The sequence below is a fragment of the Oryctolagus cuniculus genome, chromosome 18, assembly GCF_051225735.1.
Source record: "Oryctolagus cuniculus isolate XC-2025 breed Fujian yellow rabbit chromosome 18, ASM5122573v1, whole genome shotgun sequence".
Classification (NCBI taxonomy): Eukaryota; Metazoa; Chordata; class Mammalia; order Lagomorpha; family Leporidae; genus Oryctolagus; species Oryctolagus cuniculus.
Window position 1 is genome coordinate 60,755,713 of NC_142884.1, and position 15,831 is coordinate 60,771,543.

Sequence of the window (15,831 nt, forward strand, 5' to 3'; positions counted from 1 at the left end):
GAGGGGCACGCAGGCAGCCAGTGGGAACAAGTACTTCCTGCCCAGGCAAATTGGATCTGCTGGGTGTGAGAAAAGGACAGGACAGCCCAGGCCCCAGGTCCCTCCCAACATTCGCTAACAAAACCAGCCAGGCTCCCTTCCCCACGCCTGTCCACGTCAAAGATGGTCTTGCAGGCCCCATGGGGAGCCCCTTGCACTCAGAGCCCCCAAGGTGAACTAGAAGCTGGATAGGAAGTGGAGGTAGGACTCGATTCCAGGCACTGTGATACAGGAGGCAGGCATCCCAAGTGGAAGCTATGGTGTGTTCTTTCCACAACCCCTGGCTGACAGGGGCCCACAGGTTCTGCTACTACCAGATGAGACCTCAAAGTCCAGGAGCCCAGGTTGAGCCTGGCCAGCAACACTAGGCAAGCTCAGGGGAAGGTCTGAGGTTGACCACTACAGTCACACAAAACAAAAGTCTAAGATAAGTCAGGAAATAAAAAGCCTGCATGGGGAGAGTGGAGCCCAACACCGAGGAATCCCTGGGAATCAGAAAGTCCTGGGGGGTGGCGGTGGGGGCAGAGACAGCTGCCAACCTTGTTTGGTGGTGCTTCCCAGTCCCTCTAGGAATCTCCCAGTCACTCCATTCCCTGTGGCCAGCCAAGCCCCGCCCCAGGGGGGCTATAGTTTGTATCTGTGGGGGAAACCACCAGCTACATCTTGGGCTCCATGCCCTGCTACCCACCCATTTGCTTAGCCATGTGCGCCAGCCCCTGAAGAGGCCACCCCTTGGGTCAGAGAGGCTGGTGGGATAGGCCCAGATGCTCCCCTGGAGGCTAGGGCAGCTAAAGTTATGGGCACGACCCTAGAGGCCCAGGTACCAAGGTCATCTCCCCGCCCCGTTCCCTGGAGTCTGCCAGCCCACAGCCGCTGCACCAGCTGCCTACAGTTCCCACCCGCCAGGCAGCTGAGGGTCTGCCTAATCTCCCATCTGTGGCCACTGGGCTGGGACATCGCCCATTGGGCAGGAGGTCCTGGCACAGGGCCCATAATATTGGCTTGGTGTTTATGAGCTGGTGCCTGGGCAGCCCTCGCCAGCGACTCCAGCTAGAACCAGTCGGGCCCGGTAAGGGCGTGGGTGAGGCTGGGGGGACAGCCGCACCCCTCACCCTGTCTCAGGGCAGGGAACCCGGCAACGGGCCAGCTGGGCAGGCAAGAGTACCGGGAGTGTGTGTACGCGCACATGCTCGGCTGACTGGCTGGCTGGCCTCCCTAGAAGCGGGGTGGGTGAGAACACTCGCTTTTGCAAGCAGGCTGAGCCATGTGTGATCCCTAGCGCTGCCAGTGACTTACTGTGTGGCTTAAGGCAACCAGCCCCCTTCTGTAAGGCCTCCATTTCTGCCACCTGTGCTCCAAGGGCAGTCCCGAGGATGAAAGGAGTGGGTGACCTTCTTACCACCAGCCTCTCATCTGTCCTCCACACTGCAGCCGCAGAGGGCTTTCTGAGCACACTCTCTTCTCTGCCGAAAACCTCTGCTGCTGACCTTGTCCACAGAATAAAGATCAAACTTTTGGCTTAACATTCAAGGCCCTGGATGACTTGATCCTTTGCTGCCTCTTCTTCCAGATCTCTCTCCTAACTGCCACCTGGAACTTCACAGCAGAGCGCTTGGCCCAGGCTGCTCACTGCCAATACTGTGCATCTCCAGGCAGGCCTTTCCTTCCCCTACCACCAGACCCTCATTGTGGTCTGGCTCAGGCCCCCACAGGGAGACTGTGGGGTCCCAGGCATAGGTTACGGACAAACATCAGGCAGCCAGCTCCACTCCCACCAGGAAAGGGGCTCAATGCAAAGACTGACTGACATGCTCTCAGGGTTCGGTCAGCAGGTCCCCGGGCCCCTGCCATCCTCAAACCCCCTTCAGGGCCTTCCCAAGGCTGATCCATGCTTCCGAGCACAGCCCATCAGCAGTAAGGACACCACAGCTTAGAACCTCACCACAACCAGAGCCCAGTCTGTCCCACATGTCCCCAAGTGGTTGCTGGCTCTTAATCTCTTAGGATCAGGGCAATGCAGACCCTAGAATACCAACCACACCCTCTATCCCCAGGAGTCAGCCAGTCTATCCACAATCCAGTGGGAAGCAGAAGGTAGGTGGGAACCTGAAAGGGACATGAGGACCTGGATATGCCTGGCTGGGTCCCTGCCCCCACCATAACTGAGCACACTGTTGCCTTTGCTGAAGTGCTTTGTCCTTGCTGGCAATAGCCCAGGAGAGGAAGGCCCAAGGGCTATGGCCTGGGTGGTGGCCCGTGACCCTCCTGGATGCTGGGGGAGTGGCCATCCAGGAGCCAGCTCTGACAGGCCAGGCAGTGGAGCACCAGCCACTCCTGCTGATCTTATCTGAGCCTGCCGCAGGCACCATGGGATGGAGAACCTGTTCCACGCAGCCTTGTACCCATCACGGGTTCAGAGAGTGGATAAGCCCCCAGGACAGGCACCTGGTGCAACTGTGTCCTGTCCTAGCACCTCACAGTCAATCACCACTCTCTGGCATCCCACAGCCTCCAACAACCATGCCCACAAAGAACCACCCCTTCCCCCCACCCCACCCCCGCTGGTGCAGGCCACTACCTTGTACAGTGTGTTGCGGATGATCTCGATGTTCATTTCATCAAGGTCCTGCTCTGAGATGCAGTCCTGGAAGAAAGCCGCTGGGAAGGGAAGGCGCAGGCATGAGAGGCACGTGGGGTGAGTGGCTTGGGCAAGAGCCCTGCTGGGTAAGGAGGGGCCCTGCGGCTGGGTATCGGGGGACCCCCAACTTGGTCTGAGCTATTGCTTTGGAAGTGGCAGAGGCGATACTCTGGGCCATGCACACTGACCTGAGCTTTCTCCTGCCTCCTTGCTCCTAAAATTGATTTATAAAGGAGGCGGCCAGCCATAACATGATCTAATCGCCGCTGGGGCAGACCCAAGCTCAGACCATGCCAAAGACAGGCTTGCATAAGAGGCCGTGACATTCTCCCTTCTCCAGGGGCAGCTGTAGATCTGGGGCCTGGTGCTCACTTTTCTGCATCTCCCAGGAAGGCCTGGCACCCATACTTGGAAAATCAGCCTCCTTCTCTGGCAAGGAATGAGTTTAACAGCTGGGTGGGTATAGACCCTAGGGGCCCACCTCGGGGCTGGAAGGAGAGGCCAGAGCAGGAAAGAGCACCCCCATTCATCAGGAGGGTCTGCAAATTCACTGGACTGTCTCTTTAAAAAAGATGAAAACTGCAGAAGCTACAAGAGCTCAGAACTAGCTCAGTTACTGGGAGAGTCTACAGAAGACAAGATGAACAGGTAGGACTCAGGCCTTTCACACAGGACTTGTAGCTTTACAGCCCTGTGGTTCAACCCTGGTAGCTTCCTGGAGGTGGCATCCTGGGGCCTGGAACTCTGGTGACGGCAGTACTACCTTTCACGGCCTTAATGTCTTCTCTTCAGCCTTCTAGGCAGGCAGGAGCCAGTAGTGCCGAGGCGAGGCCCTGCAGAAGTTGCCGATTCCCTCCTTTACTCAGCCTCTGACATGAACCTTGCATCCTACAGAGTGCTGTCTGCTGTGGCCCCTGGGCCCTGCTCAGTGGAGGTCCATGAAGCTATTTGCTTCCCTCCTCGCTGTCACGGGTAGCCACTGCGGCCCTACTGAGGCTCCAGTTTGGGGCCACAGCCTGTGAGGCCCCAGGACTCCAAGGACCCAGGCTTCTTTATTCTCCATGAGTTCAGCCCCACTGCACACTGAGAACCAGACTGCTCCACAAAGTTAGATGGTCTGGTTAGGCCCTGTGAGTGGCTTGCTGGCCTAGCAAAGGCAAGAGGAAAGGTGAAGAAGCCGTGCACAGGGGATGGGAGGGGGAGAGGGGGAGAGAATGGTAGAAGAGGAGGGGAAGACCAGAGTCTCCGCCAGCAGACAAGTCTTGTCACCTTCTGGGTGGCCACACACCCCACACTCAGGTGCTGTCATGGACACCACCATCCCTGTTCTGCTTCCACCCCAGCAGCTCACCCAGGGGTGTGTCCACCAGAATGGCATTGTAGAGCTCGGCGGGGGTCTGTGCGATGTTCACGGCCTCCATCTGCTCAAAGCTGCCTAGCGGGTGACACTTGGGCACGAGCTCGGCGATGGAGCGCTGGTGCAGCGTGCCCGTGATGAGCAGGATCACGTTGTCAATCATGTAGCTGTAACTATAGGAGGCAGGCAACAGCAGGGTAGCCCGTCAGCATGGGGGCTGGGAAGTCCTGGCACAGCCCGCGCCACTGCCCTCACCCTGAACAGGCCACCAACCCCTTAACACTGTGTTGACTCAACAGCAACTGTGGATGGGCGCCACCGGCTCACCTCTCAGCCAAGTTCCTCTCAAGTTCCTAACCACCCCCACCTCCATCACTGCACCAGGAGCACAGGACAGAAATGGCCTCTCCCCTGGGGGCAGGGGCAGGAGAGGGTCATGCATCCCAAGAGACTGGACAGCAGTAACCACCCTACAGTGTGAAATGTGTTTTTTTTTTTTTAAAGATTTTATTTATTTATTTGACAGGTAGAGTTACAGACAGTGAGAGAGAGAGACAGAGAGAAAGGTCTTCCTTCCGTTGGTTCACTCCCCAAATGGCCACAACGGCTGGAGCTGCGCTGATCTGACGCCAGGAGCCAGGAGCTTCTCCCTGGTCTCCCATGTGGGTGCAGGGGCCCAAGCACTTGGGCCATATTCTACTGCTTTCCCAGGCCACAGCAGAGAGCTGGACTGGAAGAGGAGGAACCAGGACTAGAATATGCCTATATGGAATGCCGACGCCGCAGGCAGAGGATTAACCTAGTGCACCACGGTGCCGACCCTGTGCAATGTTTTTACAGGACCAGGGGACTGTGGGCATATAGAGAGGAGGTAGCAGCTCAGCCTGGGGGTAGGTGTGGCCGGGAGCCTGAAAGATAAAGGGACTGGGAGACCAAAGTGTGTTCTGCAAGAAGGAACAGTGTGTGCAAAGGCCTGGAGGCACACACTGAGTAGTGGGCACATTCAAGGAATGGAACCTGCTCAGCGCTGGCAGGAGGAGAGGAAGGGCACAGCCCAGGCATGGCAGTGCTGCCAGCAGGCAGAGGCCCGAAGGCTGAGCACAGGCCTGGCTGAGGATGCCGACCTAGGTTGAACACTAGGGACCCATGGACAGGATGTAAGCAGGGGAGACTGTAGGCCAGTTAGGTGGGGACAGAGGAGCATGGGGAGAGGGAAGACTGAGGGCTTGGGTGGAGAAGTTTCTCAAGGGGAGTCAGTGGGAAGCCCCCCTAGAGTAAGGACCCGGGCCTGGCAGACCTGCACAGCCCTGCTTCTAAGAGAGAACCGCCCTCTTTCCTTAGAGCCTGAGGCCAGGCCAGGCAGCCACCCAGGACCCAGAGACCTAGATGGATAGGAGGGGCTGAGGTCGGGCTCAGGCTGAGGCTCCCAGCCCTGCTCCGCAGAAGGCCAGCTCTGGAAGGTACATGGGCAGCAGAGGGGGCTGTGGAGCTGGGGCTGCCTAGTTCAGACTGGGCAAAGGACAAGGCTCTGCCAGAACCTGTGTCACAAAAGGGTTGTGTCAGAGTTCTGTGTGGTCACCCATGTAGAGACAGATGAAGAAGGGGAGGTGGCCCCAGGCCACTGTCAGACCGCAGTTGTCTCAACTGTCCCAAGCCTATCACCAGTGACGAGGGAGCCAGGGAGCCAGGGGAGGACTGGAGGGAATGTCCACCAAGGCTGGAGGGAGGGAGGGCATGAGGGGCCCACAGAAAGGGGAGCAGGGGTGGAAGCTGCTGCTCTGAGTTGGGTACCAGGCACAGATACCATTCTAATTTCTGAGTGAGCCAGAGTTGGGCCTCTGACATGTGACAAGATCTTGAGCACCCAGTGCTGAGGCTGTCCAGGAAAGGTGCTGGTAGGAGGTGGTCTCTAGTAGCAAGGGAAGAGAGTGAGGTGGTGCCCCAGGGCCTGAGGGCCAGCCATTAGGGACACTCCCACCAGGCCCTCCAGAAAGGCAGCAGGAAGGAGAGGCCCCAGCTCCTGTCCTAGCCTGACCCCCCCCCCCCCCGGCTTGCTGCACACTCCCCCAGTTCCAACCCGGCCTGGCGCTTTGCTATGACCTCTGCTCTCCTGGGCCTGAGGCCAGAGAGCTGCCCTCTCTCCACCCTGTCTGGCTGGGTCAGCTACAAGATGTGCACTGAGAAGAGACAGGCCCCTCTTCCCAAACCTCATGCAGGGTTCATTTGCAGCTGCAAGCCAAGAGGCCCATATGGCCAGCCTTCTGCCCCTGACCCCACAGAGCTAGCAGAATGAAGGAAACTCAGAGAGAGGCTGCCAGACAGGGCTCTGTGCCTAGGTCTCCAGCCACAGCCTGCATTCTGTCTATTCTGGACAGCACATGCCTCCTGCCCCCTCCATGTCCAGCATGTCACAGAGCCCAGGGCCCATTCTGCATCTGGCACCTCCAAAATCCCACCTGTGTGCTATCCAGTCTCTCTGCAGCCATCACACTATCTTTGACGACCACAAAGACTCTGCTCCGGAGCCTACAGATGTTCTTTCACATTCTCACACCCTCCAGATGGGGAGAGGGAGAATAGCACACCCTTTGACCTACATCATCCAAGTGATCCCAGAGCCACTAGCGTCACCAGCCCACTGTCAGAACAGATAAGGCCCTGAGAGGATGAGCACCAGACCCTGTCACACCATAAGGCAGAGGAGCTCCGTGTCCCCACAGCTACTTATCCACACCCCCCCCCCCCATGTCCAGGGCCCCACGTCCAGCTCTGCAATCCCCATCTGGTCTCGCCTTTTCAGAGGAATTCCCCTAAGACACTCTCCTCTTCTCAAGTCTCCCCCTCCTTGTGCCCACAACTAAAGCTGTTTGTGTTGGGGATAGGACTGGGGTCAGGGAGGGGCCTTGGCACTCCTCCGGGTCCTAGCCCAGCCTTGGGGGAGAGCCCTGTGGGAAGATACTGTTGGCTGCCTTAGCCGCTGTCCCTCCAGTGATGTGGAGCAGGCTAGCTGTGATTCACTTCTCAGCCCTGACAGATGTGCAGGCCAGTGGTAGCACGCCATGGCTCCCCACAGCCTCTCTTGCTGGGAGTCCTAGCTGTGCACCAAGGAAAATGCTGAACCAACTAAGGGCCACTCACATCACGCCAACCCAGCCCCCTCAAGGCCCTGCTAACCCAGGCTGGGCCAACCCTGAATGACCCAGTACCAGGCTTAGCACCTCCCTCCCCTGGGTGATGAGGCTGCTGCAGCAGTGTCCTGTGCTTCTCTCCCCTACCACTGAGGGTCAGAATCCTCCCCTCAGGGACACAGGCTTGGCAGAGTTGATGATGGCCCAGCTGTGTTGCGTGCCTTTCTCCCAAGGCTAGGGCCATCAGCAGGCAGGGAAATCCTCCTCCTTGCCTGGCTTCAGCAGCTGCCTCCCTGCCCCCAGAAAGCCACTCCAGAATCCCTCCCCTCATTTGGCCTCGATAGGAGAGAATGAGGTTCCAGCTGGTCAGCATCTCCCTCCAGAGGAAGACAGCTGGGGAGTGGATGGCCAGCTGCCAGCCAGGCCAAAGAGGCCCTTGTGGGGTGGGGACAGGGTGGTCTGTATTTCTCTGCCCAGAGGCCCTCTCTTGCCCTGGGCTTTCAAAACTCATTTTGGGCCCTCAGAAATCTCTGGATGGAGTTTAGGAAGCCACTTCCTCCAAGAAGCCCTCAGAATCTCCAGCCAACCCCTGCCCTCTACTGTGCCCTTTGGCGCCACCTGCTGGAAGAGTAAGGCTTTTCAGCCCTGGGGTGAGCCTGGCCCTGATGAGCCACCCTGGCCACCAGCAGCTCCCAGCAGGAGCTCCCATGAGCTCCTAGTAATAAGCACATCTGGGTCTAAAGAGCTCTGTTCAGAGTAGAAGTGAACAGCATAAGACCCCTCAAGCCTCAGTTTCCTCTCTGCAATCAGCCTGAAGTGTGGCCCATTGCAGAGCTGGGCCCAGATGGACCCTCCCCTTGATCTAAGCCCCCTGGGCCTGCAGGAACTCCTGGGCACTCTCCCTTAGGCCCAGGAGAACAGTGTAAGCACCAGCTCTCCTTCAGGGTATGAGCCAGGTCCAGATAGGGACCCAGAAACCACAGAGGCCTGGGGCCCCAGCCCACAGAGACCAGCCACCCACTGAGAAACCATGTGATGGATAGAGAGCACTGCGGACTCAGGGTGGAGTGGTCCAGGGACACCTGAGACCCAGCAGGGCCCAAGGTTAGGACACCATGTCCTAGGAAGAATGCAATATGTTGACACTTGAGGCCACTGTCCTGAGACAAAGCCACATTCCAGATGTCCACTCCAGCTGGGGGTACTGAGGCCCCTGACGTAAGTGAAACATGGACTCTCAGCTCACCCACATGGTGCCCATGGGTTACCCATGGGTCACCCAGAGGTTACCCATGCTCAGGCTTTATCAATAGGCAGCTACTGAAAGGCAAGTACTGCACAGTAGGTAAGACTCCCTCCAGAGGCACCTGCATTCAAGGACAAGTATCTTTGAAGCCTATCTGGGGCTCACCAGAGATCAGGCTCTTCCTGTAAGCAACTCTCCCTGGTTCTCTTCTGGGGTTGCCTCTCCTATGGAAAACCATCAAGGAATGACCCACATCAAGGTCTTCTCCAAGGTCTTCAATTCCAAGTCCCCCAGCAAATCAATGGCTGAGCCTGGCAGGAGCCCTTGGTACAGTGACACAGTAACATGATAGTGCCACACAAGTGAGTGGGAGCATCTCAACACCACACAGTAACTGTCTGCTCCTGGGGAACCTATTGTATCCAGGCTACATGCCCCGGTTCAGGCATCTGCACCCACTCTCTCCCCACTTGACCGTGGAGTCCTCCCAATACTGCGAAGCTGCCTCTGGTCCTGGACCCACTTGCTGAAGCTGCCCACAAATCCATCCAGGTGCTGTCTGTACTACCATGGGTATTGTCCCTTCAAATGCAAGCATCTTCCTACTGACACTGGGCCTGGTTGAGCGCAAGCAGTGGTCACAGGCTGGCCAGCCTTGACCAGCTTCTGCTTGTACATTCCAGCCATCCTGAGCCAACTCTGAAGGCAACTAAGAAGGTTCTCTGAGAGATGGAACGGAGCTAACATGACCTCTGTGGGGGTCCTGACCTCTGTCCCTAGCTGGGCCAGCTTTGTGTGCAGCCATACCACTATTGCCTCTAGTCTTTACCTGGGATGGGCCATCACCCACAAGACTGCACTCTTCTGGGTATACTCCTTTGCGCCTTTTTTTTTTTTTTTTTTTTTTTTTTTTTTTGACAGGCAGAGTGGACAGTGAGAGAGAGAGACAGAGAGAAAGGTCTTCCTTTTGCCGTTGGTTCACCCTCCAATGGCCGCCGCGGCCGGCGCGCTGCGGCCGGCGCACCGCGCTGATCCGATGGCAGGAGCCAGGAGCCAGGTGCTTTTCCTGGTCTCCCATGGGGTGCAGGGCCCAAGCACCTGGGCCATCCTCCACTGCACTCCCTGGCCACAGCAGAGGGCTGGCCTGGAAGAGGGGCAACCGGGACAGAATCCGGCGCCCCGACCGGGACTAGAACCCGGTGTGCCGGCGCCGCTAGGCGGAGGATTAGCCTAGTGAGCCGCGGCGCCGGCCTTTGTGCCTTTTTTAAAAAGTTTACTTATTTATTTGAAAGTGAGAGAGAGAGTACACACTCCCCAAATGCCCACAACAGCCAGGACTGACCCAGGCCAAAGCCAAGAGGTAGGAACTTCATCCAGGTCTCCCACATGGGTGGCAGGGACCCAAGTATTTGAGTCATTATCTTGTCTCCCAGGGTGCACAATAGCAGGAAGCTGGATTGGAAGCAGATGTGGGACTTGATCCCAGGCACTCCAATACGGGTTGGGGACATCGTGAACTGCAGCTTCATCTGCTGTGCCACAATGTCCACAGCCCTCTCTGGGCATTTCCAGGGAAGCATCCACTTTCTTCGAGTGGACAGCATACTGGAGACTGCTGTGCAGGACACAGAGCAAGGGACTCCATTTTGGCTACTAGGACATGTAGAGCTCCCTAAAACCCCATCCTCCAATTCTTCCCTCAAACGCCTTTGCCTTTAGCCAATTAGCCCCCTCCTCAGGGAAGTCAGTTGTAGGAGGGCCCCTACGGACCGTTTCACCACTTTCTGCAACACTCCTCAGGCCCAGGAGGAACTGCTAGGGCAGAGCACCCAGTGAGGCAGGGGTTAAAACACAGTGATGTCAGGAGGGGAAACTGCTGTGTGGGGCCACGTTGGCCAGGGCCTTGGGGTAGAGTGAGGGGACTGCTGGAAGCTGACTGGAAGGTCAAGGGATGTGGGGCAGGTGAGAGAACTTGAAGTGAATGTAAAAGTGTGGGCCCCAGGAGATGGACTTTTAATGAGATTGCTGTGAGAGATTTGAGCTCGTTCACAGGCTGATGGGAAGAATCTGGAAGGGAAAGAGACTATCCAGACAGGGTTGCAGATGAGTGGCCACTCAGCGTCCAGGGAGTAGGAGGAGGGGACTCAGGACACAGAAGGATCCAAGAAACAAGGCGGTTGCTTCTGCCATTGGAACAGGGTCTGGGGGGCTGGGGGTGGGGTGGGGTACAGATGCAGGGCTGGGAGGCAGATTGGCTTCCATGTCTCTGTGGAGGAGGATGTGGGCCATCTGCCCAGAGAAAAGGCTGGGGACAGGGATGGCAGGCATTTAGACAGGGAGGTGGTCTTCCCAAGCTTGTTGGGGGGCTGCACAGTACTAAGGAAGGACAACTGGACAGGGACACGCTGAGGTTAATCAAATGGGTGAGCATGCACTTCTGGCAGCAGGGAGGATCCCCCTGCAGTGGCCAACTTCCCCAGCCTTTGCTTTCGGGAGTGGAGGTGGGGGGAGGTGACTACAGGATGGAGGCTGCTGGGATTCCTCCAGGGTTGGGGGGCTGCCAGCCGGGCGGGTCCAGGAGTCGGGCGGCCAAGTGAGCTGCGGATGTTGGCAGAAGAGTCCTTGAATGATGGACCAGGGAACCTCAGCTGGGGAGGGCTGGAAATGAAGACAGAAGAGGCAGCAGGGGAGGAAGCATGGCCCAGTGTCCTGCTGAGTCCGGAACCCGTGTCCCACAAGGGACTGAGAATGGGTTGGAGGGCCTAAAGGCTGTGGGTAGAGAGGGGGTGCCTGACTCAGCGATTCCAAAGGTGGAGCAGTTCCAGGTGGTGACATGGCCTTGGGCAGCCGGCAGTGGGGGTGGCTGTAGTAGAGCAGAGGTGCAGGGGAGTGGGTCACTGAGAATGATGGGGTCATGGAATGAGCAGCCACAGCTCAGATGGGCGGACACGTGGCTGCTGAGCTCTTCCCAAGTGAGGGCAGGAGTAAGAGGACAGGAAGACCGTAAGCCACAGTCACCCATGAATGGAAGGGGCGGGGAAGCTGTGGATTCAGAGAGCCTGCCACAGGATAGCACTTGGCTGCTTAAAGCACACTTGGTGCTTGCAGCCAACCTCCAGCAAAGAGCTGGCGGCTGCTTGGCCTCAGTCACGCTCAGAGTCCTCTCCAGTTTCATGGCCTGGCAGGCTGAGACCAAGATAGGCCAGGGGCTAGATGCACAGGCAAGGGGGTTAGTGCAGAGCAAGAGGGATGACAGATACCCTCTGACCATTGGCATGGGGTCAGGCTTTCTCTGGCCAGCCTAGCTGGCACCAGGAAACTGAAGAAGCCTTGTGCAAACAAACTGCAGGTGAAGGTTGGGCTCCAGCAATAAATGGACTGCTTCCTGGTATGTCCTGGCTCTGGCCTTAGGGCAGGGGACGCACAGGCCCACGTCAGGGGCTGACTAAAAGACAAGGTGCGGCAGAGTGACCCTGGTGAAGCAGCACACAATACACCCTAAATCCGCCTCCTGTCTGAGGAAACCCATGTTGGCATATCTTGAGAGGGACCAGGGCCGTAAGAGTATGGGCTTGGCTAGGTCAGTAGGGAGGTCCCTGGGGAAGGAAGCCTGAGGCCAAAAGGCTGGCATCTCAGCATGGGCAGGTTCCCCGAGCCCTCTGGGTGTCCCAGCCTGTTGCTCCTGCCTGAGGAGGGAGCCAACTGGATGCAGACTCTACTTCAGAAAATGGCTGCTCCTGGCTTGGGGAAGAATCAGGCCAAGCAGCAGGCACCTATCTCTGTTCCTAGAGGGACAAGTGGGCTAGGGGAGAGTGGGGGCATGATAGAGAATAGAGAAGACTGGACAATGTCTCCAGAAGAGTGCAGGGAAACACTTCCCCATGCCACCTCACTCTCCATGATGCAGATACACTCAGATGCTAGCCACCGGTCAAGCCTCTGGTCACTACGTGGGTGGCCACCTGGCTGGGCCCATTTCTGTGTCCACCAAGCCATAGCTCACAGCTCCTGGGACAGGCCTGCAGAGAGGGCCTCCCCATATCCCCATTGGTACACAGACTGCCCAGTGCAGGCACACTTTCCCAGCCTGCAGAACTCAGGGTCCTCCTGCTCAGCTTCTCCAGGAGCCTAGGGTAGGCAGAGCTGCACCCAAGGGCCATGATGGAGAAGCTGGGGCAGCCCAGGACCAGCCCACCTGAGCTCTGGGGGCTTGGGACAGAATTGGGAAAGGCAGCTAGGCATTCAGCACTCTCTCACCCCCTACCCCAGCCAATCTCCCTGAGATCCAGGACAGCAGATGGAGAATGGGCCTCAGCCCAGAAACCAGGTTCTTCAGAACTCAGTCTATCCCCTAATTCTTGATGCAGACATGGGGGTAGGGGCTTAGGCAGTGGTCATTGTGGCTACCATAAGGTAAGTGAGAAAGAGGGCTCCCCATCCCAATCTCTGTAACACTAGGGGTATAGGGCAAGGGCTCCACCTAGCACTATCATGCAGAATACTCTCACACCACCCACACACCCTGCACACCACAACCCCAACCAGCAGTGAACTCACTGGTGACCCTGTTTCAGGGTGGTGGCCTGCAAGTCCAAGGTTGTTGGCTAACCAGCCCAGTCATACAGCCCAGGAGGACTCTGAGGGCAGTGCTTGCAGACAGCTTGCTTGACAGAGCTGTCATCAGCTCTAACAGCTGACAGGCACAAGGGCAGCTGCTGTAAGCTTCTCAGGGGTAGCTTTCCTGCCCAGTGAGAGAGGCAGGTGCTACAGGGCACACTCACGTGATGAAGTCCAGGAAGCTGGCAAGCGGCTCGTAGGCATGATTTCTCATGTGGCGGAACTCTACCACCATCTTCTCCTTGAGTCGGTCATCAATGACTGACACTGTCAGAGGTGATGCCTCATTGGCCAGGAAATTGCCATAATCCGTGCTCTGCAGGTGCAGCTTCAAGTCTGGAATGTAGGGTGGGAGGGTGAGGATTGGTCTTGCTAAGCCTCCCCTGAGGTCCCCAGTCCCCAACCTCACTCCAGGCCCAGCCTCTGCCCTATAGCTATGTCTTGTTGCTACCCTGACCTCCACCTCCCTGTTGATTCAAGGCCTACTACAGGGTGGCCATGCTAAGGCCCTGGCATGCCGCAGACCTCTAGGCTACAAGCAAACACATAGGGCCCAAGTCTAAGAACAAATCAAAGAACTGTGCCCCAAAATGACAAGGTGGCCAAGGCAAGGTGCCATTCACAACCCACAGCTTTTGAGGCCTTTCTACATGTGAGGCTCTAGAGCTGAACCTAGAGCAGAATACAATATAGGCCCTGCCCTCCAGGTCCTCATGGGCAAGCCAACAGACCTCAAGTAGACACTAGGAACATGAAATAAAGGAGATGCCCAAAGCTGTGGGAATAGAGGAGAGATGGCAGCAAAACATGCTTGTATGAATGAGGCCTGCTATGTTGGGCTACAGCAAAGGAACAGCCGGCAGGGCTGTTTAAGCAAAAAGAGCCCTTTAGGGGCAAATAGTGGCATGAAGGAAGAGAAGACTGGGCTTCCTTAGGAGTGGCCAGAGGCAGGAAGAGCAGCCCTCAGGGCTCTCCCGCACATTTAAGGACAGGGTGAGGGAGAAGGTTAAGAGGGACAGAGTAGGAGGGCCCTGGGGAAGTGGGACCATGCAGCAACCTAACAGTCTCCTAGTTTCTGCCCTTGACTTCCCTATAGCAGAGTTTGTTTGTTTGTTTTTTAAGATTGATTTATTTGAAAGGCAAAGTTAGAGAGAGAGGAAAGAGTGAGTAAGCAAGCTTCCATCCACTGCTTCACTCCCCAAATGGCCACAATGGCCAGGGCTGAGACAGGCAGAAGCCAGCATCCCAGTCTCCCATGCAGATGGCAGGGGCCCAGGATTTGGGCCATCTTCCTCTGCTTTTCCAGGTGCATTAGCAGGGAGCGGGCTGGTTCAGAAGAGGAGCAGCTGGGCCTCAAATTGGCACTCCTGTATGGGATGCTAGTCTCTATGCCACAATGCCGGCCTCTCAAGTGATGTTTTTAAAACAAGAGCCAGACCACATCATTTATCTGCCCCACACCCTCTTGTGTTCCAATTTCATTCCTATTTCAACTCCACGTGGTTGCCCCACAATCACTGCCCAGCCTTTCTGTTCCTGCCACACCTTCACCACCCTCCCCACAAACTCTCCATGCTCATTCATCTTCACCTTGGGGCCCTTCCTTGACCCCTTGCTTGGTGGTTGTCACTATCCCTCCCTTTAGATTGCTCCCTAAATGTTGCCCCTCCAGAGGCCTCTCCTGCAGCCCCACCATACTTGTGGCACTTTTCTTTGTAGGACTTTTCCCACCTATTGTAGGCCACCTAAGCTTGCCCAGCACAGGGACTCTGTCGAGGTCCCTGTGGTATGCTGGGCCAAGAACAGAGCACGCTCCGGTATGTCCATGCTCAGTGGAACCTGATGAATAAAGGACGGCAGGAGAGTTTTCCCCAGGACATGGGGTGGGAGGAAGGGGGTGGGGCGCTACAGCTGTGACGACGGCAGTACCAAGGACAGTGGCCAAGAAGGGACTCCTGTGTGTGTGCATGCCCCTCCACCAGCCAAAGCTGGCTTCTGCTGCTCGTGGACAGCAAGCTTCTCTGCCTCTGGGGAGGCTGGCCCGAGGGCGGGGGGACAGGAAGGCCTGTATTTGTGAGCACTTGCCCATGCCCTCCTGATCAAGGCCTCCCCTGTGTCCTTGAAGCACAGAGGACCATGCCACTATGAGATGCTCAAAGAGAGAGAGTGGGGGCATGCAGCCCCCTCTCCAGGCTTAGGAGCCTCTTGTAATGCTCCTCCTGCTATACCCCAGGGGAGAAGAATGCTCCTGGCCTGGATTCAGGAGTGCTAAGAGAGAGACAGAAGAGAGGTATGGGAGGGTATGGAGAGAAGGATGTGCTAACTGCTGGAGAAGACACCTTCCACCTGTGCCTCCTGGCAAGCCAGGGCTCGTGTCCTCTGTGTCTCTTAGGCAATCATGGAGTAGACTGCAACTTCCTGAAGTCTGCAGAAGTCTGCTACCTTTACCATCACTCTGCCATTAATGCCTAGTCTTCTGTCATCACTCAGAAGAGGACAGGAAAGAGGGAAAGGTGGGACACTTCCTGTTCTGCCCCTTAGACCCCACTGCCTCTTTGCCTGGGAGATGTGCACACTCTGCTACGTTTTTACCCCAGGCTGTATACAAGAGGCCCTGACCAGGCTCTGTTCTTCCCCATCCTCACCCTAGTCTGGCCAAGCCCAACTACTGCTGGAATAAAGGTGCTCTGCTTAGTATATTTAGCTTGTTGCAGTATTTGCTTACTTGGTTGTTACAGAAAAATTATTAAGCGTAATTGATGGTTGTTCTGTATTGCCTTTATTTCCACCTCTAGAAACAGGCTTC

At 56.8% G+C, this 15,831-nt stretch overlaps 1 protein-coding gene across 2 annotated transcripts in view; it reads right to left on the reverse strand.

The window, feature by feature from the left end:
* Nucleotides 1–15,831, reverse strand: part of ATP6V0D1 (ATPase H+ transporting V0 subunit d1) — a 46,761-nt gene that overhangs the window by 1,838 nt on the left and 29,092 nt on the right. For both annotated transcript variants that reach the window (XM_002711614.6, XM_089320274.1), the window contains exons 2-4: nucleotides 13,190–13,361; nucleotides 4,029–4,207; nucleotides 2,618–2,697 (exon numbers count right to left, since the gene is read on the reverse strand). In XM_002711614.6, the coding sequence (XP_002711660.3) occupies nucleotides 2,618–2,697; nucleotides 4,029–4,207; nucleotides 13,190–13,361 (431 nt within the window). The remainder of the gene's footprint in view (nucleotides 1–2,617; nucleotides 2,698–4,028; nucleotides 4,208–13,189; nucleotides 13,362–15,831) is intronic.